The sequence below is a fragment of the Phocoena phocoena genome, chromosome 4 (genome assembly GCF_963924675.1).
Source record: "Phocoena phocoena chromosome 4, mPhoPho1.1, whole genome shotgun sequence".
Lineage (NCBI taxonomy): Eukaryota > Metazoa > Chordata > Mammalia > Artiodactyla > Phocoenidae > Phocoena > Phocoena phocoena.
Genome location: NC_089222.1, coordinates 100,988,566 through 101,016,037, shown reverse-complemented (window position 1 = coordinate 101,016,037; position 27,472 = coordinate 100,988,566). Strand labels below are relative to the sequence as shown.

The window sequence follows — 27,472 nt, the reverse complement described above, 5'->3', positions numbered from 1 at the left end:
ATGGATTTCTGAAAATGAACTGGAAAGATATCATGAGTTCATAATGAAACTTCTAATTCGAGTTTACTGGTATAGGGTTTTTACTTACCTTCATTGGTCTGGCATCTGTATCTCCTTTTTTCCCATAGGAAAAAAATCCTAGTTCTCAATAACACCAACAAAATTACTCATTTGATTTATGCCTCAATACACACACACACACACACACACACATATTCAGAATTACAATACCAGTAGTACCACTAACAATATCATTACTAAAAAGTTTAATAATTTTTGCAGTTTTTTAGTACTTAAAATATGTTCTATTGGTATGTAAGTTAAGTTACTGTGTTTTAATGTCATTTTAAGTAGTTCCTCTTGAAGGCTATACTTTCAACTCAATACACAGGTTTCTTTCTACTGATTTTTTGAGATTGCTCTTTTAAATGTTAATTTGTTTTTTAATTATTTAAAATATTTACAGGGTTCCAAAGTAACTCTTCAGGGGAAGATATATTCAGAGATGTTTTGCTTCTCACCCTGTAGTGTCCATCCTATTGCCTCCCACCCTCTAAGGGTAACCATTATTATTCGTTTTTATTCTAGGTTTATCCTTACATAGTTTTTTATACATTTTTCTCCATCTCACTTTCTTCACTTAAAAATATATCCTGAAATAACTCCATTCTAGTATTTATATATGGTCTCAATTCCTTTTTACAATTTCATAATTCTCTGGTGGATGTAGTATAGTTTTTTCAATCAGTCCCTTATTGATGGGCATTTAAATTGTTTCCAATCTTTACAAATAAATCTCAGTGAGTAGTCTTATAAATATGTCACTTTGTATTTCTGCAGTGTTTCTTTCAGATAGAGTCCCAAAAACCAAAGCATAAATGAATATGTAATTTGCCTTAAATTGTTAAATTTCCCTTTATAAGGATTGTGCCATTTTGCCTTTACACCAACAATGTATTAAAGTGCTTTTCCCCATAGCCTAGCCCAGAGCCTGGTGCCAAATTTTTGGATTTTTTACCAATCTAATAGATGAGAAATGGTATCTCAGTATATTTAGTTTGTATTTTTAAGAGTGAGTTTTAACTTCTATGTAAAAAACTCCTTTTATAAGTAATTAGAATATTTAAAAATGAGAAGTATTTTGTTAGATAAAAGAAACTGCAGTATATACATTCTAGGTAAATTTTGAAGTTTAACACAAGATTACTTTAGGTTAGGATTGGATTGTTAAAACAATGTTATATAGAAAAAGAAGATAGACATGATTGTGAAAATGAACTTCAGAAATTAAATATTTTGGTTTTATTCAAATGTCATAGAAACCATGCAAAAGAAATAATCCTCACATTGATAAACAAAAATTTACTGTAGTTAAGAAGTTTGTGATATAAACTTCTATAAAGTACTAAGACTTTATAAAGTACCAAGTCTTGAAGGAAAGTCTATAAATGATCTTGTAATTGAAGACAATTTTCTATAGCAGACTTAGATTTGATTAAATATAGAAGTCAAGTCTATTGTACTTCAAGCTGTAGCCCCAAACCAAAGCCAGTTTAAGAAAAATTGTTGTCCTCTAACAAAACCAGAGATGATGAGTTCTGGTCCTTATTCGTGGACTATCTGAGTCTTTCCTATGTTCCTTAATAATGTTTCTAAATATATTTTAATATTTTATTTGGATTGAATAAAGGAGATCCTATCATATTACTCTGACATCAATAACTAATGTCCTCTTCAACAAGAATTGTGTTTTCCTTAGAAGACAAAATATTAAAGAAAGGATTATGGAGAATGATTCCTGCCAATTAATTCTCAGTTATTTTCTTTCCTTTCAGCACCTTCCCTGATAGGTATGGTAAGGAAGGACTGGGCATCCCAAAATAGCATTGCCATATCATGGCAAGCACCTGCTTTTTCCAATGGACCCATACTGGACTACGAGATCAAGTACTATGAGAAAGTAGGTCTTATTTGGAGCTTCCTAAAAATCTACATATACATATATATGCATATATGTATATACTAAACATGTTGTTATACAATATTATTTTACTTTAAAAGCTATTCTTTTTCGGCCTAACTTCATACCTACTATGTCTTTGAATATTCTCCAATATACTATTGTGCTTATAATTTCTTAATTAATTTGTCTTGTTTTATGTCAGATTAAAGTAGAAGACACAAAATGTTCATCTCTACCTTCACTCACTCTAGGGAGTTTTACAATAGAGAGTTGTAACTCCTTCAACTTACAGTTTAATTGACATAACATTGTTTCTAAAACTCACTTGGGAAGAAATAGTAAAATGGAATTACCATAATCTAAAGCAATTTCGTGTAGGCCATATCCTTTGCCAATGAGTTTAAAGTTACAGTCCGCTAAAATTTGGAAAGTATGATTTAAGGTTTAAATGGAAATAGCTGATGAATTAAAATTTTTCTTTACATTCAGGTCAGCTGATTTATTTTATAAGTTAGCAAGATAAATATGGTTAATAAATCAACTTTTAACCTTAGTTTCTATTTCTGTCATTTAAAATTGTTCTCAGTTACTATATTTTCCCAAATTATATACTTACTCAGTTTTATGGTATTCATATACATACTTTCTTTATGCTTTTCCCTCCATCCCTCACTATTATGATATTGTCCTATAGATATTATAGCAGAACATATAGTCAATTCTGATAATATGTCCCATTGGGCTGATACTACCCTGGAATATTGATAAAGTGAGCATTACATTTAAAAAATTATAATGTAAAAATTATATATAATTCCCAGTGGTATATTAAAATAAGAAAGAACTTGTGTTTCTGTAACTTACAAGAAGCAAAGGAACATCACAAATAAATTAGGTTTCCTATGGAGAAACATAGGGCAAGAAGAGAAATAGAAGTCTTTATTTTTCTATTCTGCTGCTTCTGAGCAAATGTAATTTTGAAAAGGGGAGAAGTAACTCAGTTGCATGGCTGTATCTAGTAATTTCATAATTATGTAGTCAATGAAAACTATCATTATTATTAACTGACATGGATAAATCCGTAGTCTAAGAAAGGAGGAATTGACTCAGTTTAATTGGCTTATAGATTCTGCACATTGGTCTAGCCAGCATGTGCTCAGAAATCCTGTTGGGCTATTCTTTCAAAAGTTACAACCCGTAGCATCCTGTCACAAAAATATGCGTATTTTCCATCCACTCGTTTAAATATATCTTCATGTACTCAAAAATTCAGAGTATTTAAAAAGTAATGCACACATATTTTTAAGCAACTTTTCAGAATAAAAATATTTCTCTGTGTTTTATAAAGGTTATATTTCATATGCAGAAAATCACTCTTATTCTATTGTCATTTTTACTTCATATGTTTGAAGATGAAAATAACTTGCAATATTTCCAATTAAAGAAAAACTACACCGATTCCATAAAAAGAGAACCACATTAATCCAGTCAAAACTTTATAAATTCATAATATTCTGAAAGATGGTCATTGATATAATATCCATGTTTGAATGATAGAATAAATAATGTTACGAAGGAGTTTATTTTGTAAGAAAATGGCAGTGATCCAGTGCTAATGGATTAAACATGGAGTTGGAAGCAAAGGATTCCTAATTCATGTACTGACTCTGACTCTCATTATGCTTGTGGTCAGGAAAAAGTCTATTAATCTCCCTATGTCTCAGACTTCACATTTATAAAATGGAAATAAAGATATCAACTCTTCTAGTGGGTTGTAAAGATTAATTTTGACCAGACCTGAAGATGAAGAGTGTATGAAGTCAGTATTAAATATCATTTAAAAAAGCATTAGGGAAATATTTGGCATATTATATAGTACAATATAGAATCAGAGCACAATAGCATGGGAATTATGTACAAACTACATAAAAATTATTATATCTTCATACATAAATACATAATGTGTAGGCAATCAATCAAGATGTTAGAATGTCAAACCTCTCAGAGAAAGCATAAAATGACTGACAGCATTAAAACTTTTCCCAACTATGACTTCAGATTCTTGCTGTACCTTTTATATATCTATCTATATCTATAATGCAGTTTCTCCTCCCAAGAATTATTTTTATAAAGCTTATAACTAGGAATAAGCTTTATAACTAGGAATAATAGTTATAAGCTTATAACTAGGAATTCTTTATTAGGAATCTAAATACAGTTCAGTAGGAAAAGCAAAATACAAAGCAGTACATGTACAAATGCTCCTATTTTGGGAACACAAATATTCCCCCATCTATGTATATTTTTGGGTGGTTATATTAACATACAGAATATGGAATGGAAATATGCTGTTTTAGGTGTTACCTATTGGGTTAGAATGGGATGAGGGGTGGAAGTACATAGATAGAGGTAAGAGAGAGAGCGAGGTAGCAAATATAGATAAATATGGATGGATGGATGGATGGATGGATGGATAGATCCTAAATAGCTTTGGTAGCTGTCCTAGATCAAGTTGCCCAAAGGCAGACCCTGAGATGGGAATTCGTGTGTAAGTGATTAATGAAGAACCCTCCCAGGAGAACTGGTAAGACAATGGGGAGGCAGGACTGTGAAGGAAGATGCAAATCAAACTCAGAGTGAGCAGGGGAGCCCTGGAGTCTAAATTACGTCTCAGAGTTCATCGTATGGAGACAAAGAAGCTGAGCTTCCATACTCAGGCTCCAGTCAGTCATTGACCACAGGCCTGAATGGACATATGCATGTGGTATTCAGGAAAATGTCATAGGCACATCTGGTTCTCCATTGTGGCTCCAGTTGCCCAAGTTTAGGTGTCTAAAGTAGATGGTAGGTACAAGCCTTTAAATGCAAAACACATAGAAGCTAGGGGGTGGGAGCAGGAACAGGTAAAGGTGATCCAAGTAGATCTCATGGCACACCAACTAATAACTAAGGCACCTCAATGCTCAGAGAGCTAGGAGAGAATTTTACTCCTTGGCTCACTATGATATCCACAGTCTCCTCAGTCTTTAATATTGGTGCCTCAGTCTTTAATTTATGGCATTTAAATTCATTCAATCAAAGATCAAAAATCATTCAATCAAAGATATAGTATATTGCTAAACTTAATTAATACACAAATGATCAATATTCCTCCATTCTCTGAGGAATTCATGCTGTTTTATTAAGGTATTGTGTTAGGATCATTATTCTGTAAATCAGGAGAGAAGTTAAGCTGCTTAGAATGTGAAGTGTCTACAAATATCTGAGGTCAAACACATATTGTTGTTACCAGTGACCTTTGCTTAGAAAAAGGCATTGGCGTAAATGTTCAAAAATTTGAGTTTGGCTCAGACCTTCCTTAACTTTCTTAGGCGTGTTTTCTCATCTGTAAAATAAGGGTCCAGAAAGATAATCTCTTCCATTTTTAGCTGTTTCCAAATGCTGCTATGTTTGTGTTTGTACAGTTATATAGATATGTTATACTATCTTTCAAAGAATTTATGTATACTAAAATTAAATACATACACACATTTAAAAAAACACATCACCACAGGGAATAATCTTCACATCATAATTATATATAAAAATTAAAACCCTGCTATGATTGTCTTTTGTTTCTGTGTGTGTGTGTGTGTGTGTGTAAGATGAGAGGGCTATGAAGAAGAAAATATATTGCTTGTGGGTTATAATTAATTAGATACTCTCTATTCAGTTAATTATACTGCCCCAATTCTTGGTTACTTTTCTCTTTTCATACTCAAAAGGTGTTTTATTATTTTAAACTCACATGAATATAGTTTGAATATGAAAAGTCACTTAAAATAATGAAGAAAGTCACATATGTTACCAAAAAAGTTTATATTTTGTATTTACTTACTAACAATGCTTTTCTTCAAAGTAGAGCCTCCTCATAATGAGGGAACTGTTAAAAACCATGAAGACAATTTAGGTGATACACACTTTATATAACACTTCATGAAGTGGATGGTCTCCTTTCAAGGAAGTGCCAAGTGGGCCGGAAGGCAGGGAGCTTTTATAGCACAAGGAATAAAGAACAAGGGAGAGAAAAAGAGAAAATATCTGATTGGCTGGAGCCACACAGTCAACCTTGTTTAGGGTGAGAATGAACAAGGAAAGAAGTATAGAGCCCAGAGCTGGCTTGGCATTTGGGGACTGGGTAACTGGATATACTGCGTGTTTTTTTTTTAATTGAAGTTTAGTTGATTTACAATGTTGTGTTAATTCTGCTGTATAGCAAAGTGACTCAGTTATACATATATATACAATCTTTTTTGTATTGTTTTCTGTTATGGTTTATCCCAGGACATTTAATATAGTTCCCTGTGCTTTACAGTAGGACCTTGTTGTCCATCCGTTCTATGTGTAGTAGTTTGCATCTACTAACCCCAAACTCCCAGTCCATCCCTCCCCCACCAGCCCCCCTTGGCAACCACAAATCTGTTCTCTATGTCTATAAGTCTGTTTCTGCTTTCTAGATAGCAGAAATATGACATTTGTGTCATATTTTAGATTCCATATGTAAGTGACATCATATGGTATTTGTCTTTCTCTTTCTGACTTACTTAGTATGATAATCTCTAGTTGCATCCATGTTGCTACAAATGGCATTATTTCGTTCTTTTTATGGCTAAGTAATATTCCATTGTATATATGTACCACATCTTCTTTATCCATTCATCTGTCAATGGACATTTAGGTTGTTTCCATGTTTTGGCTATTGTAAATAGTGCTGCTGTGAACATAGGGGTGCATGTATCTTTTTGAATTATAGTTTTCTCTGGATACATGCCCAGGAGTGGGATTGCTGGATCACATGGTAATTCTATTTTTAGTTTTCTGAGGAGCCTCCATACTGATTTCCATAGTGGCTGCACCAACTTCCATTCCCACCAACAGTGTAGGAAGGTTCCGTTTTTCCACACCCTCTCCAGCATTTGTTATTTGTAGACTTTTTAATGATGGCCATTCTGACTGGTGTGAGGTGGTGCCTCATTGTAGTTTTGATTTGCATTTCTCTAATAGTTAGTGATGTTGAGCAGCTTTTCATGTGCTTCTTGGCCATCTGTGGATATACTGAGTTTTTGATCCAGCAGAGCTTTTACAGAGACACAAAATTATCAAAGTTTTGGTTTGCTGACTTGGCACTCCAGATGGGAGCGGTTCCATCTTGGGCTTAGAAAGTTATTTCAATAAGTCAATAAGACATCATCTGTCCCCAACCCCTCAGTCTCCACCTTCGACATGTTGCAGACCCTCTTGCAGTCACTAAATATCAAAACTCTCATTGAACATCAAATACAGCATTCCCTTAGCTCTGCTCCTACCTCCTTTCTTTACCCTTTGTTTTCACATTTAAAATTTTTCTTCTCCTTTGTTTCTCTGCCCATAGCACTTTTCTTTCTCTTGCTTCTTTGTTCTTTTATTATATTTACCAAAGACAGTCTTGATTAGAGTCATATATGTGTGTATCTGACTCCCTCACTAGTTTGGAAGGCCCTGAATAAAGGAGATCATTTCTTGTTTGTCTTTGTCACCCAACCTTGAGTCAGTGCCTAACACCACTGTTTGCTTTCAGTCAAATTCTAAAGAAAGTAATAAAATCCTTTCTTTGTTCAGAACTCATTCAGAGGAAATTGAAACAACTTACCAACCACTGTGAAATTACCCCTAACAATTAAGAAAAAAAGAAAGCAAGCCCCGAGAACTTCCTGTTTCTACCTGTTCATAAGAAGGACACACTGATATCCATCAGCTGAGACAATGCTCTGTTAATAAATAGAATGTAAGCACACGAGGGCAGGGATTTCTTTTGTCCACGTTCATATCCTTAGTACTCAGAAAGGCACATAGCTCATAATTCATAGGCAACGATAGTTGGCCAGTTATATGCCAGATACTTTGAAAAGTGTTTTTTATGTATTAAGCAATTCAATTCCAATAACAATGCTTTGTAATAAGTACTAATACCCTTCCCATTTTACAGATGAAGAAACTAAGGTACAAGAAACCTAAGTAACTTCACCAAAATAACCCAGGCAATAAGTGGTTGTTAACACCTACTTGCATCACAACTGGATGTCTCAGAAAAGTCAGTGCTTTCTGCTGATGCTGATTTTCTAGGTTCCCTTCCTTACTCTCTGCTGCCCATTTTGCATCTATAAAATGGCAGCAATAAAATATACCTACCTCACCAGGGTGTTGTACAGCTCCACTGACTGCCAACTGGTAGCTTATTTTGCAAACATGAATCCTCCATAATAGTTCATTATTCTTACATCCAATATTTAAAGACCTATGAATGGTAAAGTCTTTTCCTTACAATTCTCTCATTAATTTTTTTTTTACCAGTCAGCAGTTTTTAGATTTTGCTTAAGAAATTTCATCATAAGAAAGGAAACATTTCTTATATACAGATGGTCAATAATTATAAAATTCTGAATTTGTTTAACTTGCCATTGTTTCACCTACTCTACCAATTATAGAATTCAGTATCTATGAGGTTTATATAAAAGATGTAATTTCATGTCATGAAAACACTGTATTGTTTTTTAAAAAAAAGGTGAAGAGATTTGTGGGAAGCTTTTCATTATGGGAAATAATTTCATCGCTCAGGGATGATTTAAAGTAGTCTCTTTCGATAGGAGGTTGAATCATTGGTATCTTTTGTAAAAGTCTCGTACTTCTCAACAAAAAACTTTGCACAATAAGTCTCTTTCTTGCTTCTCTCCCCTCTTATTCTACTTTCTCAGGGTAGTTTTTCCCCCAAGATAACAATTCAATAAATAATACTTTTTTCCTAAAAAATATAAGCAGTAAATCTGCATCTTTATTTGATTAAAAATATATGAAGCAACTATTGTAGAAATAATCAACTGGAAAAGAAAAGAATCCTTCTTTCCTTCCTTATAAAATTGTCAATACACATTTCTTATTTTCTTCTGTTGTATTTCCTTCACTTAGGTGTTTGCCCAAAAGTGGAAGAGAATTTTCTGTTCGCTTCCACGAATGCTACTCTTACCTCTAACCACTGTTTAGGTACAGAAACATATCTCATTTATTCTCTGCATCCTCCTTCCACAATGACCATCTAAGGTGTACATTTTGTAACATAAATGTAAACTTGCATGTAAATTGAAACATGGTTTTCATATAGGAACTAAGAAAAGTGTGGTTGAGGAAAGGGCCTATGGATTTCCTGGATCACAGGAGGAACTTGTTGAAATGCAGGTTCTGATTCAGTTGACTGGAGGTGGCTTAAAGGAGGTGGGATGAGGGTTTACATTTGAAACAGCTCACAGGGAAGGCTAGCACTGCCTCTCCCAGGACCACACTTGAAGCTCTAAGTCTCTAGAGGCACCACTTCTCCATTACCTCACTTTAAAGGTATGGATAGAGGGAGAATAACCACAACCCTCTAAACATACATGTGAACTTAAATATTGAGCCATCTTTATAACTGGCTAGAATCTCTGTAGATGTTACATGTCTTGTGTGATATTTGAACCTAAAGTATTAATCTGAAGCAAAATGCAGTAAATAAGGGACCAAGTCAGTTTCAGATACAATTGAGTTGTTTCTAATGGAATCAGCAAATTCCTGAGCTGCTAAATAAAAGTTTTGTGTTCTCTTTTTTCCTTTCTTTTCATAATTTTTATTTGTTGCCATGTCCACCACAGAGATATTGGATATGAGCATTTGGTACTAATTAAAACAACATTACCTGATAAAAAATGGATGGCAAGGGAATTTACTGATACAAACACTCATTACAGAGGTTTCATTGCCAATTTCCGTGTTGTGTAGCAAACACCACCCTATGTAGAAGCCTGTCTGGTTTAGTGAGCCCAGGGAGTCCCCAAAGTGCCTGGAGCAGAGATTTTCGTGGTCGCAAACCTGGGACTGGTGCCAGCACTGCATCAACAGCAGCATCTGTATGATTTGAACGTATCTGAATAGAAAGAAATTGAAAGACATTTGCACTACACATCTAGTATAAGGTTTGCATGCATATGAAAATTACAAATGTCTACTGACTCCTCTAACTTTAAATTGTCTTCTGTTTCATAAGAGTCATACTACCTTTTGTTTGATTTGAAAAATGGATTTGTTTAAAATTACAGAAGCTAGATTTAGTATGTCAAAGATTTGATACATCCAAAAGAGGAAAAAGCAAAATTGGTAGAAGTAAGTAAATATACTTCATTTAAAACTTTAGAATATATCTAAATTTATAGACTGAAATGGAGGTTATAAGCATAATGAGTATCAAAGTTTATGTTCCGGTTTTCAAGAATAAAACAATACCCACTTCACTGTGCTCAAAGGGCTTGGATTCTTTTGGTGGTATGTAGTCACCAGAAGTGCAATCTTAGTGCTGATGTTGTAATACTAGCTAAAGCTGCTCATTAATCACACTTCTGCCGACTTGCTATATTTCAATCTGCTCTAAATTTCATAACATTTTAATTCAATTTCACATCCTGAAGTCATAATCAGTTGCTTTGATATTCCTGGTCAGACTTTTCTTAAATTGCTTCATCATCACTTTAATGAATTCCATGTCTTCATCTCTTTTTTGATGAGGTTAGGGTAAACTAGATTATTTTCCGATTCTGAAATTCCATGACTGCATAAGCTTATTATTATTTTATTGTGTCTGGCTTTGCTATGCAATCTGATAAGAAATTATCAAGTAAGAGTAATGAAGGAATGAGAGATTTGATGTTTCCAATGAAAATATGAGATATTAAAAAATTACAGGAAAGTATATAAAAATCTTAAGGGTGAAAGAGTAATTCAATTTCTTCAACAATCTAGAAATCTATATATTTACAACCAAGTTTTACATTTCTAAGAAAAGATAAAAATATAAATCTATTTTAAAAAAGATTAATTACTACTCCTATAAATTTCTACCTCCTCTTAAAAATTATTGTTTGGAGGGAAGAAATAGTACAATGGAACATACAGCTTGGAGTAGAGGTTATAGAACCCACAATACCAAATTCTAAGAGGTTCACAAATATCCCTTTAAGTAGGGGCAGATGGTGGGACAGAATACTAGAAACTACTCTAGGAAAGTGTCTAGGTTAGTGCCCACCAGAATCAGGATAGCCTTGGAGTATGCAAAATTAGCATTTTTCCATTATAGTTTCATTCCTTCAGAAAAAATTTTTCTGGGAAGTAACAAGGACACAAATTCAAACTTCCTCTAAATTTCTGATCTAGTTTGGTGAAAATCAGATAAACAAAAATCCCATAGACAGGCACCAATTATTTGAGTGTGATATTGCCATGAATTCAGACTGCATTCAGCCTTCAAAGAACTGCTCTTCCATTAAGTAAAATGTAAATATAATGTTATTACTTCAGAAAGCCAAATGTACAAGTCAGATATCTAACTTTCTATCCTAAAATGATGAAAGGGTAAATACTACTGTATAATGCCTGTAGGCAAATCTTGAAGCTAAGAATTGCAACTCTGGTAGATTATGTTATCTAACCCTTAGCAAGTTTCCCCTGATCACTGGCCTTGTTAAAGTGTTGACTGAGTCATACTCCCTTGGGAGAAATGTAAGTTTTGCTCTTTCAAGTGCAGTTAAAAATACAACCATATTTTTGCCTATTCCTTAAACAATTACAATTTGGGGCTACAAGTACAAGCATAATTACCAATTCATAAATTTACTTTTTTCTCTTCTGATGCTGTACTACTACTTTTTTCATCTTGCATTTAATGAGGAAATCTATAAACTGAACAAAGATGCATTCATTTCTTCTGAGGATTTTGAAGCCTGTAATTGTATGATAAATCATGTGAAGTTATCTTGCGAGATTTCCTATAGAATACGAGGTGGCTGTTTACAGAGTGCATTGTTTAGCCCCATTTTCCTTCAGGGATTTATTAGCAAATGCTAATAGAGGAAATAAATATGGACCATACAGAGGGTAAGGTAGAGCTAGCAACTTTTCTTAGTAGTCAGTCAGGAATTTGGTGGGGTTTCCTCCTTGAATAGTTCACTCCAATAAATACTTCTGTGACAGGTGTGTATGTGTTTTTAAACTGCATTTTTAAGCATGGTTTTTATTAGACCCCATAGATTTCAAAATATTGCAGTATTATAAAGAAAATCCAACTTTTTATTTAAGAAATATGTAAACTTCTGTGTGCCTCTGCTGCCTGACTTGATTTGCAGATTTTTTTTTTTTTATTGCTGGAGGGAATGTCTAACATCCAAGACTGTAGTGTGTCCAATATTGGGAAACCAGTTCTTCTGGAGCTAGAGAACCCTTATTTATTGCAAGGCCAAGATTTGATTTTGTTGGATGAATTAGGAAAACAAAAATGAGTTAGAAGCTAAAATATTTGCACATTTCTAGTCCTTAAAACTACTTTCCCAATCTTGAATGAAGATAGAGAAAAACATTTTGGTGTTAATACTTAACTTGGATTATGAAAAAACAAAAATAATGTTAACAAATAGTAGTTTACTGAGTGCACTCTACTTGTATTAATTCATTTTAAGACAAGTTAATTAGCTGCTAGCTAATTGAGAGACACCTACTTACTTCATGATTACCACTTAGATTTCAACCTCCAGCTGGCAACTTAATAAGAAACTGATAAAAATATATTTAGATATTGATGGAACGTTAAAAGTGACTGGACTGTTGCTTATTTCATTTTTCTTCTGTCGCTTTTTTAACTTTTGGTGGCTTTTTAGTCAATTCACATTGATATTTGTGAAACAAAATATTTTATACAATAATAAATATTCTATCTAGTCATAGTGGATTTGGACAGACCTGGGTTAGAATTCAGGCTTTGAAACAGTTAGCTTTGTGACCATAGGCAACAAGTTTTATTTCCTTAAGACTTAACTTCTTCATCTGTTAGGAGAGAAATGATAACAACCACATAAGCTATTATGAGGAATAGAGTAAATGAGACTTTTAAATGTAAATCATTCATTTGCTCCTGGGAAAGAGTAAGCATTCAATACATAGACTCTACTAAAACTGGTATTAGTTTCAGTGTCATTACCAGTTTTAATTTTAATATGGTTCTAGTAGGCACAGTAGGTCCTTTAAATTTTTGTCACCCAAACAGAATGCCATCTTACCCAAAGTGCAAGCATGACCATCAAAAGGATTATTCTATTTTATAGATCATATGGTAATAAGTAAAACAGGGGTAAAGACATTAACGAATGTGTGGACTAGGGCACAGAACCAGTTCCTACATTTAAAAATTACCATCCACATCAATATTAATCAATTGATACCATCCCATAATATTATTTTATTGTCACTTAAGAAGTTTTAGTATAAGCATGTGATAACATTCTAATTTGGAAATTACAAAAATTGATATCTTAAATTATGAATTTACATAGTTTATGAACTGTAAAACATTTGACATTAAATAAGATACAGAAAATTTTTTTCTTCGAAATTAGACATAACTCTACAGTAGTATGGCCATAAACATGGAAAATAGTTTCATTCTTATTGTACTTTCCAAGTACACGTTAGATATATTGATGACAATACAGGCCATATTTTGCTTTGATACAAGATTCTCACCCTTCTAAGTTTTTTATATATGAGAATAATTCATGAAGCGTGGTGTTCTATTTATTTCGGCAGATTTTATTATTTCATTACCCTCTAGGTAGGGTAAATTACTCTAATGGGTCCACCTTTTCATGTCTTACCTCATGGTTTCATTTCTTCTGTGTCTTTCTGTATACTCTTTAAAGGCCAAAGTAGGTTATGCAGAGGATACACAGCAGCCAAACATTCTCTTTCTCTCATGTACCTTCTTTGCAATAGCAACCTTTTCTCTCTAATTATTTTATTTATTTATTTATTTTTATTTATTTTTGCTGCACTGGGTCCTCGTTGCCGTGCGCAGGCCGTCTCTTGTTGCGGCGAGTGGGGGCCCCTCTTCGCCATGGTGCGTGGGCCTCTCACTGCGGTGGCCTCTCCCACTGCGGAGCACAGGCTCCAGGCGCACGGGCTCAGCAGTTGTGGCACGCGGGCTCAGCAGCTGTGACTCGCGGGCTCCAGAGTGCAGGCTCAGCAGCTGTGGCGCACGGGCCCAGCTGCTCCATGGCATGTGGGATCCTCCAGGACCAGGCCTCGAACCCGTGCCCCCTGCATTGACAGGCGGACTCTCAACCACCGCACCACCAGGGAAACCTTTCTCTCTAATTATCAATCATTCATGAAAATAGAGATATACTGAAAAGTTGGCAATGTTGTGGTAAATAAGTAAAGATTTCGCATACAAAGAGATTTCCAAGCTGAGAGCATGGGAACCCTCTTAGAAGTATAGAAGTTAAAAATATGAATGATTATTAGGGCAAATTTAATCTAACTCTCGGATATTTATTAAGAAGCTAGACCCAGAAGAATTGTGGCTTGTGTGATATTGAACATACAGGTGTCCTGAATGCAAGGCCAGTCCTCTTCTAATATTCTGTATTGTCTCAGAAAGCACCACCATTTGAAAGCTACTTCCCTTATAGGAAAAGATACTGAACATTAACCTCATGTACAGATCAAATGTATTAGTTTTCTATTGCTACGTAACAAATTACCCCAAAACTGAGCAGTTTTAAGCAATGAGGATGTATTATCTCACAAAATGTCTGAGAATCAGGAATCCAGGAGTGACTTAGCTAGGTAGTTCTGGCTTTGGGTCTCCCATGGGGTTGCAGACAAGCTGTCATGGGCTGCAGTCAGCTGAAAGCTTAAAGAGGCAGGGCAACTTTATTTCCAGCTCATTCATGTGACTTGGGCAGAAAGCTTCAGCTACTGTTCACAGGGACCTGATCACATCTAAAAGAGAGTGCACATTTAACACCAAAGAGGCAGTGTATTTTATAATCTAATCTTAGCAATTATTATCACTTCTGTCATATTTTATTGGACACACAGTTCAACCCTAGGAGGGGATTGCATAATGGTATAAATATTGGGTTGGGCGTAAAGTTCCTTCAGGTTTTCCTGTAACATCTTATGGAAAAACCTGAACGAACTTTTCGGCCAACCCAATACTAGGTGTGGGGATCATCAGGGTCAGTTTTGGAAGCTGGCCACCATATCAGGCTTCTTGGAAGAATCTATGATATTTCAGTTTGCCTTCAACAAAATAATTATCTCTGAGAAAATGCAATGTACCTATTCTGAAACGCCAATAATTTTTAAAACATACTCTAGATAGTTCAGTGATATGGCCATTCCATTTCTTAGAATTTCCCCAGAAGATTAGCCTATTCTGTCCAAAATTCAACATATAAAGCTTAACTTCGGGCTTCCCTGGTGGCGCAGTGGTTGAGAGTCTGCCTGCGAATGCAGGGGACACGGGTTCGAGCCCTGGTCTGGGAAGATCCCGCATGCCGCGGAGCAACTGGGCCCGTGAGCCACAATTACTGAGCCTGCGCGTCTGGAGCCTGTGCTCCACAGAGAACAAGAGAGGCAACGATAGTGAGAGGCCCACGCACGGCGATGAAGAGTGGACCCCGCTTGCCACAACTAGAGAAAGCCCTCACACAGAAACGAAGACCCAACACAGCCATAAATAAATTAATTAATTAAAAAAAAATTTAAAAAAAAAAGCTTAACTTCATACACATATGAAGTTAACACATACACATATGATTTTTTTTCCAAATAACTCAGTCATGTCATTTAAAAGCCCTTGTAGTTGTTTTTCTGTCTCTAAAATTAAAGTAACATAAACAACCTAACTACATTTCCAAGTAAGCAATCCCATGCATACTCCTCTTGATGAAGATTAAACAGAAAAATTTATATAGAACTTTGGCCTTGTATTCAGCTATAACTAAGAATTCATGTTGTTTTGACTCTTCCATGACCTTAACAATTTTTGATAGTTAAAGTAGACCAGATCTCACCAGAACACAATTCCCTGGTTTACAAAAGGATTAAGCCACCCTTGGAAACAACAGAAGTCTCCTCTCCCTTTATAACCACTCTAATACAGTAAAGATATAGGAAAGTAGTTAATATTGTGTAAATAATTAAAATTTTAATTTATGAAAGAGATTTCTAAACTTGGTTAGATGAACGAACGTAGTGCTTCCCAGGTCATTAAAAAATTAAATATTTGAACTTTTTCCCAAATCAATATTAGTTAAAGTATAAAAAACAAGTTAAGTGCATATTTATATAAGGAGCCATGGGAATATTTAATAAGTTAACTCTTAAGTATAGAAAAAAACCAAAAGAGTTGCATGAATCTGTTTGTGTGTGTGTGTGTGTGTGTGTGTGTGTGTGTGTGTGTAAATGGAAAATTAAATCAAGAAAGATCATTTCCCAAGAAGTTTGTATCTGGATTTGTGTTATCTAATATACTCAAATAAATATCTCAATAAAGGCATGCCTAAAAATAGAGGCGTTTCACTGCTTCAACCAGTCCTCTAAACTCTACTCATCTTTTCTAATTGTTACTCAGTACATGTCTTTTTTTTTTTTTCCGGTACGCGGGCCTCTCACTGTTGTGACCTCTCCCGTTGTGGAGCACAGACTCCAGACGCGCAGGCCCAGCGGCCATGGCTCACGGGCGCAGCCGCTCCACGGCATGGGATCCTCCCGGACCCCACGAAACCGTGTCCCCTGCATCGGCAGGCGGACTCTCAACCACTGCGCCACCAGGGAAGCCCAGTACATCTCTTTAAAAACAAATTTCTTTGAAAACAATGCCACACTTCCTTTTTTTTTTTTTAACATCTTTATTGGAGTATAATTGCTTTACAATGGTGTGTTAATTTCTGCTTTATAACAAAGTGAATCAGTTATACATATACATATGTTCACATATCTCTTCCCTCTCTTGTCTCGCTCCCTCTCACCCTCCCTATCACACCCCTCTAGGTGGTCACAAAGCACCGGGCTGATCTCCCTGTGCTATGCAGCTGCTTCCCACTAGCTATCTATTTTACATTTGGTAGTGTATATATGTCCATGCCACTCTCTCACCTTGTGACAGCTTACCCTTCCCCCTCCCCATATCCTCAAGTCCATTCTCTAGTAGGTCTGTGTCTTTATTCCCCTCTTAACCCTAGGTTCTTCATGACCTTTTTTTTTTCTTGCATTACATATATATGTGTTAGCATACGGTATTTGTTATTCTCTTTCTGACTTACTTCACTCTGTAAAATGAAGTAAGATGGACCCTAGGTCCATCCACCTCACTAGAAATAACTGAATTTCGTTTCCTTTTATGGCTGAGTAATATTACATTGTATATATGTGCCACTTCTTCTTTATCCATTCATCTGATGCTGAACATATAGGTTGCTTCCATGTCCTGGCTATTGTAAATAGAGCTGCAATGAATATTTTGGTACATGACTCCTTTTGAATTATGGTTTTCTCAGGGTATATGCTCAGTAGTGGGATTGCTGGGTCGTATGGTAGTTCTATTTGTAGTTTTTTAAGGAACTTCCATACTGTTCTCCATAGTGGCTGTATCAATTTACATTCCCACCAGCAGTGCAAGACTGCTCCCTTTTCTCCATACCCTCTCCAGCATTAATTGTTTCTAGATTTTTTGATGATGGCCATTCTGACAGGTGTGAAATGATATCTCATTGTAGTTTTGATTTGCATTTCTCTAATGATTAATGATGTACAGCATTCTTTCATGTGTTTGTTGGCAATCCGTATATCTTCTTTGGAGAACTGTCTGTTTAGGTCTTCTGCCCATTTTTGGATTAGGTTGTTTGTTTTTTTGTTATTGAGTTGCATGAGCTGTTTGTAAATTTTAGAGATTAATCCTTTGTCAGTTGCTTCATTTGCAAATATTTTCTCCCATTCTGAGGGTTCTCTTTGCATCTTGCTTCCTTTGCTGTGCAAAAGCTTTGAAGTTTCATTACGTCCCATTTGTTTATTTTTGTTTTTATTTCCATTTCTCTAGGAGATGGGTCAAAAAGAATCTTGCTGTGATTTATGTCATAGAGTGTTCTGCCTGTTTTCCTCTAAGAGTTTGACAGTTTCTGGCCTTACATTTAGGTCTTTAATCCATTTTGAGCTTATTGTTGTGTATGATGTTAGGGAGTGTTCTAATCTCATACTTTTACATGTATCTGTCCAGTTTTCCCAGCACCACTTATTGAAGAGGCTGTCTTTTCTCCCCTGTATATTCTTGCCTCCTTTATCAAAGATAAGGTGACCATATGTGCGTGGGTTTACCTCTGGGCTTTCTATCCTATTCCATTGATCTATCTTTCTGTTTTTGTGCCAGTACCCTACTGTCTTGATTATTGTAGCTTTGTAGTATAGTCTGAAGTCAGGGAGCCTGATTCCTCCAGCTCCGTTTTTTGTTCTCAAGATTGCTTTGGCTATTCGGGGTCTTTTGTGTTTCCATACAAATTGTGAAATTTTTTTGTTCTAGTTCTGTGGAAAATGCCAGTGGTAGTTAGATAGGGATTCCATTGAATCTGTAGATTGCTTTGGGTAGTAGAGTCATTTTCATAATGTTGATTCTTCCAATCGAAGAACATGGTATATCTATCTCTCCATCTGTTTGTATCATCTTTAATTTCCTTCATCAGTGTCTTATAATTTCTGCATACAGGTCTTTTGTCTCCTTAGGTATGTTTATTCCTAAATATTCTATTCTTTTTGTTGCAATGGTAAGCGGGAGTGTTTTCTTAATTTAACTTTCAGGTTTTTCATCATTAGTGTATAGGAATGCCAGAGATTTCTGTGCATTAATTTTGTATCCTGCTACTTTACCAAATTCATTCATAGTTTTCCGGTAGCATCTTTAGGATTCTCTATGTATAGTATCATGTCATCTGCATACAGTGACAGCTTTACTTCTTCTTTTCCGATTTGGATTCCTTTTATTTCCTTTTCTTCTCTGATTGCTGTGGCTAAAACTTCCAAAACTATGTTGAATAATAGTGAGGAGAATGGGCAACCTTGTCTTGTTCCTGATCTTAGTGGAAAGGCTTTCAGTTTTTCACCATTGAGGATGATGTTGGCTGTGGGTTTGTCATATATGGCCTTTATTATGTTGAGGAAAGTTCCCTCTATGCCTACTTTCTGCAGGGTTTTTATCATAAGTGGGTGTTGAATTTTGTCGAAAGCTTTCTCTGCATCTATTGAGATGATCATATGGTTTTTCTCCTTCAGTTTGTTAATATGGTGTATCACGTTGATTGATTTGAGTATATTGAAGGATCCTTGCATTCCTGGAATGAACCCCACTTGATCATGGTATATGATCCTTTTAATGTGCTACTGGATTCTGTTTGCTAGTATTCTGTTGAGGATTTTTGCATCTATGTTCATCAGTGATATTGCCCTGTAGTTTTCTTTCTTTGTGACATCTTTGTCTGGTTTTGGTATCAGGGTGATGGTGGCCTCATAGAATGAGTTTGGGAGTTTTCCTCCTTCTGCTATATTTTGGAGTAGTTTGAGAAGGTTAGGTGTTAGCTCTTCTCTAAACGTTTGATAGAATTTACCTGTGAAGCCATCTGGTCGTGGTCTTTTGTTTGTTGGAAGATTTTTAACCACAGTTTCAATTTTAGTGCTTGTGACTTGTCTGTTCATATTTTCTATTTATTCCTGCTTCAGTCTTGGCAGGTTGTGCATTTCTAAGAATTTGTCCATTTCTTCCAGGTTGTCCATTTTATTGGCATAGAGTTGCCATGATCCTTTGTATTTCTCCAGTGTCAGTTGTAATTTCTCCTTTTTCATTTCTAATTCTTTTGATTTGAGTCTTCTCCCTTTTTTTCTTGATGAGTCTGGCTAATGGTTTATCAATTTTGTTTATCTTCTCAAAGAACCAGCTTTTAGTTTTATTGATCTTTACTATCATTTCCTTCATTTCTTTTTCATTTATTTCTGATCTGATCTTTATTATTTGTTTCCTTCTGCTAGCTTTGGGGTTTTTTAGTTCTTCTTTCTCTAATTGCTTTAGGTGCAAGGTTAGGTTGTTTATTCGAGATGTTTCCTGTTTCTTAAGGTAGCATTGTATTGCTATAAACTTCCCTCTTAGAACTGCTTTTGCTGCATCCCATAGGTTTTGGGTCATCGTGTCTCCATTGTCATTTGTTTCTAGCTATATTTTGATTTCCTCTTTGATTTCTTCAGTGATCACTTCGTTATTAAGTAGTGTATTGTTTAGCCTCCATGTGTTTGTATTTTTTACAGATCTTTTCCTGTAATTGATATCTAGTCTCATAGCATTGTGGTCGGAAAAGATACCTGATACAATTTCAATTTTCTTAAATTTACCAAGGCTTGATTTGTGACCCAAGATATGACCTGTCCTGGAGAATGTTTCATGAGCACTTGAGAAAAAATTGTATTCTTTTGTTTATGGATGGAATGTCCTATAAATATCAATTAAGTCCATCTTGTTTAATGTATCATTTAAAGCTTGTGTTTCCTTATTGATTTTCATTTTGGATGATCTGTCCATTGGTGAAAGTGGGTATTAAAGTCCCCTGCTATGATTGTGTTACTGTCGATTTCCCCTTTTATGGCTGTTAGTATTTGCCTTATGTATTGAGGTGCTCCTATGTTGGGTACATAAATATTTACAATTGTTATATATTCTTCTTGGATCGATCCCTTGATCATTATGTAGTGTCCTTCTTTGTCCCTTGTAATATCTTTATTTTAAAGTCTATTTTGTCTGATATGAGAATTGCTACTCCAGCTTTCTTTTGGTTTCCATTAGCATGAAATGTCTTTTTCCATCCCCTCACTTTCAGTCTGTATATGTCCCAAGGTCTGAAGTGGGTCTCTTGTAGACAGCATATATATGGGTCATGTTTTTGAATCCTTTCAGCCAGTCTGTGTCTTTTGGTGGGAGCATTTAATCCATTTACATTTAAGGTAATTATCGATATGTATGATCCTATTCCCATTTTCTTAATTGTTTCAGGTTTCTTATTTTAGGCCTTTTCTTTCTCTTGTGTTTCTTGCCTAGAGAAGTTCCTTTAGCATGTGTTGTAAAGCTGGTTTGGTGGTGCTGAACTCTCTCAGCTTTTGCTTGTCTCTAAAGGTTTTAATTCTCTATCAAATCTGAATGAGATCCTTGCTGGGTAGAGTAATCTTGGTTGTAGGGTTTTCTCCTTCATCACTTTAAACATGTCCTGCCACTCCCTTCTGGCCTGCAGAGCTTCTGCTGAAAGATCAGCTGTTAACCTTATGGGGATTCCCTTGTGTGTTATTCATTGTTTTTCCCTTGCTGCTTTTAATATGTTTTCTTTGTATTTAATTTTTTTTTTTTTTTGTGGTATGCTTGCCTCTCACTGCTGTGGCCTCTCCCGTTGCAGAACACAGGCTCTGGACGCGCAGGCTCAGCAGCCATGGCTCATGGGTCCAGCCGCTCCACGGCATGTGGGGTCTTCCCACACCGGGGCACGAACCCATGTACCCTGCATCAGTAGGTGGATCTCAACCACTGCACTACCAGGGCAGCCCCTGTATTTAATTTTTGACAGTTTGATTAATATGTATCTTGGCATGTTTCTCCTTGGATTTATCCTGTATGGGACTCCCTGTGCTTCCTGGACTTGATTAACTACTTCCTTTTCCATATAAGGGAAGTTTTCAACTATAATCTCTTCAAATATTTTCTCAGTCCCTTTTCTTTTCTTCTCTTCTTCTGGGACCCCTATAATTCGAATGTTGGTGCATTTAATGTTGTCCCTCAGAGAGGTCTCTGAGACTATTCTCAATTCTTTTCATCCTTTTTTCTTTATACTGCTCTGCAGTAGTTATTTCCACTATTTTATCTTCCAGGTCACTTATGTGTTCTTCTGCCTCAGTTATTCTGCTATTGATCCCTTCTAGAGTATTTTTAATTTCATTTATTGTGCTGTTCATCATTGCTTATTCATCTTTAGTTCTTCTAGGTCCCTGTTAAATGTTTCTTGCATTTTGTCTATTCTATTTCCAAGATTTTGGATCGGCTTTACTATCATTATTCTGAATTCTTTTTCAGGTAGACTGACTATTTTCTGTTCATTTGTTAGGTCTGGTGGGTTTTTACCTTGCTCTTTCATCTGCTGTGTGTTTTTCTGTCTTCTCATTTTCTTTATCTTCCTGTGTTTGGGGTCTCCTTTTTGCAGGCTGCAAATTCGTAGTTCCCGTTGTTTTTGGTGTCTGTCCCCAGTGGCTAAAGTTGGTTCAGTGGGTTGTGTAGGCTTCCTGGTGGAGGGGACTAGTGCCTATGTTCTGGTGGATGAGGCTGCATCTTGTCTTTCTGGTGGGCAGGTCCACGTCTGGTGGTGTGTTTTGGGGTGTCTGTGGACTTATTATGATTTTAGGCAGCCTCTCTCCTAATGGGTGGGGTTGTGTTCCTGTCTTGCTAGTTGTTTGGCATAGGGTGTCCAACACTGTAGCTTGCTGGTCGTTGAGTGAAGCTGGGTCTTGGTGTTGAGATGGAGATCCCTGGGAGATTTTAGCGGTCTGATATTATTTGGAGCTGGGAGGTCTCTTGTGTACCAGTGTCCTGAACCTGGCTCTCCTACCTCAGAGGCACAGCCCTGATGCCTGGCTGGAGCACCAAGAGCCTTTCATCCACACAGCTCAGAATAAAAGGGAGAAAAAGTAGGGAAAGAATGAAAGACAGAATTAAAGGAAGGAAGGAAGGGAGAAAGAAAGAGCATAAAATAAAATAAAGTAAGATAAAATAAAATAAAGTTAAAATAAAAAATAATTATTAAGAAAAAAAATTTTTAAGTAAGAAAAAAAAATAACACAAAAAACGGATGGACAGAACCCTAGGACAAATGGTGAAAGCAAAGCTATACAGACAAAATCTCACACAGAAGCATACACATACACACTCAGAAAAAGAGAAAAAGGGGGGAAAGTAATATATCTTGCTCTCAAAGTCCACCTCCTCAATTTGGGATGACTCGTTGTCTATTCAGGTATTCCACAGATGCAGAGTACATCAAGTTGATTGTGGAGATTTAATCCGCTGCTCCTGAAGCTACTGGGAGAAATTTCCTTTTCTCTTCTTTGTTCTCACAGCTCCCAGAGGCTCAGCTTTGGATCTGGACTGGCCTCTGCGTGTAGGTCGCCTGAGGGCGTCTGTTCTTTGCTCAGACAGGACGGGTTTAAAGGAGCAGCTGATTTGGGGGCTCTGGCTCACTCAGGCCGGGAGGGAGGGATACGGATGCGGGGCAATCCTGTGGCAGCAGAGGCCGGCGTGACATTGCACCAGCCTGAGGCGCACCATACATTCTCCCGGGGAAATTGTCCCTGGACCATGGGACCCTGGCAGTGGCGTCTGCACAGGCTCCAGTGAGTGGAGGTGTGGAGAGTGACCTGTGCTCGCAGACAGGCTCCTTGGTGGCGGCAGCAGCAGCCTTAGCGTCTCATACGCGTCTCTGGGGTCCGTGCTTTTAGCCGCTGCTCGCGCCCATCTCTGGAGCTCCTTTAAGCAGCGCTCTTAATCCCTTCTCCTCACACACCAGGAAAGAAAGAGGGAAGAAAAAGTCTCTTGCCTCTTCGGCAGGTTCAGACTTTTCCCCGGACTCCCTTCCACCTAGCCATGGCGCAGTAGCCCCTTCAGGCTGTGTTCACGCAGCCAGCCCCAGTCCTCTCCCTGGGTTCCGACCGAAGCCCAAGCCACAGCTCCCAGCCCCTGCCCATCCCGGCGGGTAGCAGACAAGCCTCTCGGGCTGGTGAGTGCCAGTCAGAACCGATCCTCTATGTGGGAATCTCTCCGCTTTGCCCTCCACACCCTGTTACTGTGCTCTCCTCCGCGGCACTGAAGCGGCTCCGAAGCTTCCCCCTCCGCCACCCGCAGTCTCCGCCTGCAAAGGGGCTTCCTAGTATGTGGAAACCTTTCCTCCTTCACAGCTCCCTCCCACTGGTGCAGGTACCATCCCTGTTCTTTTGTCTCTGTTTTTTCTTTTTTCTTTTGCCCTACCCAGGTACGTGGGGAGTTTCTTGCCTCTTGGGAGTCTGAGGTCTTCTGCCAGCGTTCAGCAGGTGTTCTATAGAAGCAGTTCCACATGTAGATGTATTTCTGATGAATTTGTGGGGAGGAAGGTGATCTCCGCATCTTACTCTTCCGCCATCTTCCTCAACTCCCACACTTTCTTAATTTAGAAACTTAACATCCTCAAGAAATGCATCAGACCTTTAAAATTTAGAAAAAAAAAATTACTACAAAAGTGCTCTGGGAGTTAAACTATTACAGCAAAACTCTTTTGGCTTATTCCCACATAGTAAGCGATGTGTAGTAAGCTGCTACATATCCTGGCTGTGCTATTATTATCCTGATTCCCCAAGGGAAATCTTAAGTGTCTTAGATTCTTAAATGAGGGGAAATACCTAAGTCTGTATGCTACTTCAAATAAGTAGAAATAATTATGAGGCTTCTCTGACCAGACATAATTGTTGCCTTGGAGAATAAAGCAAGGCCCCTTGCAACAGCCATTAGTAATGACACTGATATAATTACTATTTGAAAAAAAAAAATGTATCTGCCCAGAAAAATCAATTATAAACCACCAAATGTTCCTTGTACTCTTCAGAGAGGTTCTGTGCTTACTGTCTCTCATGACCTCTCCATTAAGAGACTAGCTGGCTATACTCCTAATGGTTTTCTTCAGTTATTTAGAAGGGATTTTTTTTTTTTTTTACATCTTTATTGGAGTATAATTGCTTTACAATGATGTGTTAGTTTCTGCTGTATAACAAAGTGAATCAGCTATACATATACATATGTTCCCATATCTCTTCCCTCTTGTGTCTCCCTCCCTCCCACCCTCTGAATCCCACCCCTCCAGGCGGTCACAAAGCACTGAGCTGATCTCCCTGTGCTATGCGGCTGCTTCCCACTAGCTATCTACCTTACGTTTGGTAGTGTATATATGTCCATGCCTCTCTCGTGCTTTGGATTTCTAAGCTTTTGTATTTCATATTAAAATGGCCTGCAGAGAATTTCCTCATTGTCTGTCTTTCAGAACAGAAGGGTCACTCTGGGGAAAACAGAGTAATCCAGGTGGCTTTGCTCTAAAAACATAACTTAGAAGCCTCTCCAGTTAGCACTGTTTGTCATGCAAACGTTGAATCTCATAAAATGAAGCAAACTATGTATGATGATGTTGCTGTCACTGAAAAATTACAGGAAAAAATAGTTAAAATAGTCATTAGGAGTAGTTATCTGTAATCTAAGGCAAGGCAAAGCTGATTTGAGCATCTGCATTCATCAACTTTTTTGTTTTTAAACTTATCACATTCTGCTTCTCTTAATATTAGTGCACGAGTGTCCAATTATAATCATCCAATATTAATTAGTCTTCAGATGTGAGTGGTGTTTTGTAATTCTATCTTATCTTTTCCTTTGATACCTTGAAGCTCATAAAATTTTCTAGATGAAAATACACCTGAAGGCAAAATTGAAATGAAGACAAACTGTATAAAATGGTATAAAATATCCCAAACATGATACATGTTGAGGTTAGGATGTGAATTTGTGAAAGGGTCAAAACAAACTTAAACTGGTCCTATGTAATGGTTACCAACTTGATCATGTGTATATCCTTAGATTAAAAAATTCTGGGTTTTTAACTAAGTCTGTAGACAGGAAGTATTTGTCTTGGTTTTATTAGAGGAACTTATTAAGGACGTAGTCTTCAAATTGAATGAAATCTAGGTCTTATAGGAAATTCATTTAAGGATTTATTTGGAGCAGACCACAAAATGGACATTACAAACACATTCATGTGCAATCTCTGATTTCTATCCCTTTATTAAATTAGATGATCAGTAAGAAGTGTCTACAATACATTATCTAAGCCCCTTGAAAAAAATTTCTCCAGTCAGTTGAAATTCAATAATATGCCTGTATTCTGCCTTCAAAAACATCAGTTGAAGTTATTATCTACTGATTTATTCGATAGTCTTTATTTTAAAAAGCACCTGTGTTCTCCTACTTGAGTATTGTTTGAGGAAAATCTGATTTTCTAATTTTAGTATTATATAGTTTATTGTCAAGAATAAAATATATTTCTCAGTTTTACTTAATTACCAGACATTCTGAGCCCAGTTTTTGGTCTAGTACTGTAATCTGCGGAAGACAGAAATCTAAAATACCTACTCCTTTTTATTCTTACAGATGGACACTTTACCTTGTACTAATATTTTGTTTTAATACAGGAAAAAGTGAAGAACAAAAACAGGAAAGGAAAGAAGGAACTAAAATATATTAAGTACGCATTATGTACCACGTCCTGAGCTACACGTTTTTGCTACCTATCTAATAGCAAATCCAGAATTCTTTACTTTACACCATGGTGTCTCCTGAAAATTAAATCCAAGACTCTTTTACAATCTAAAGTTACATTAGAATTTAGCATTAAATGAAACTCTGTAAGAAAAATCCATTATGGATACAACTTTAAATAATTATAGAGATAAAACATTTTCATTTTTGGTTTAGGGATTAGCCCAGGATGGGGAGATATTTAATATTAATGGTTGTGGCAAAATAGGAAGAGAGGAGCATTCCAAGCAAGGGGCACACTTGTGTGAAAACCCAGGACAGAAAGGGAGTTCAAGAAAGTTCGCAAGTTCAAGGAAGGGACAGTTTACCATGGCTTGAATATAGTAAGTGAGGAAGAGGAGATGAGACTGAAACAGTGTGCAGAAGAAACCCAAGGACACTCTTCCTTTCTCCTTCCTTGCCACCCTTCCTTCCTTCCATCTTTCCCTCCTTCTTTCCTTTCTTCTCTCTTCTTTCCTTGCCTGATTCAATGAATATCTATTGAATGTCAACATGTATGATGTTTAGCACTACAGATTCATGTTAAAGATGATTAAAATTTTAAGTAGTACTTTATTATATTTGTTTAAATATGCTTAAGATATAATTAACTCTCACTAAAAATTTTTTGCCTTTTGTGATTATAGAATATCTTCATGGCTTTCATTAATACCATTTTAACTTTCAGTGATTTTTACCCAGTTCAATCCTTAAGAAACAAGTCAATTTTATAACTCTCATTCACTTATTTTCCTTTTTAAATGCTCAAATCAAGACAGGTGTTTATAAATGTCTTTCTTTCAAATGTTTACAATCATAATAACAGTACATTTGATTCATAAATTTAATTTCCCAAAATACTTAGTTTGGAATGCATCCAGAATAAAATATTACATTATTTCAAGAAATGTATGCTATGATCAAATGTATATTTAAAACAAGTATAGTTCCCATATGTCTTTCATTGCAATTTTTAAAATTTTAAACATATATGTGAATTGCTATGTGAAGAAGATTTTGCAGGGACAACAGGAATTGCAAGTTACTGCAGACCTTTCTGTGACCATGCTTACCTCCCCATGCTCGGTTGTGAGTCCTCCTGAGATCATATCTGATGCATCTTTGCATCTCCAGGAACTAGTACTCTGCTGGACATAGTGTAATAATTCAATAAAATTGAGAAATAGTTGATTGGATGAATGAAT

At 36.3% G+C, this 27,472-nt stretch overlaps 1 protein-coding gene across 1 annotated transcript in view; it reads left to right on the top strand.

Moving 5' to 3' along the window:
* The window catches only part of EPHA6 (EPH receptor A6), an 862,400-nt gene that overhangs the window by 513,903 nt on the left and 321,025 nt on the right, over positions 1-27,472 (top strand). The window contains exon 6 of the mRNA XM_065876020.1: positions 1,836-1,960. Coding sequence (XP_065732092.1) covers positions 1,836-1,960 — 125 coding nt within the window. The remainder of the gene's footprint in view (positions 1-1,835; positions 1,961-27,472) is intronic.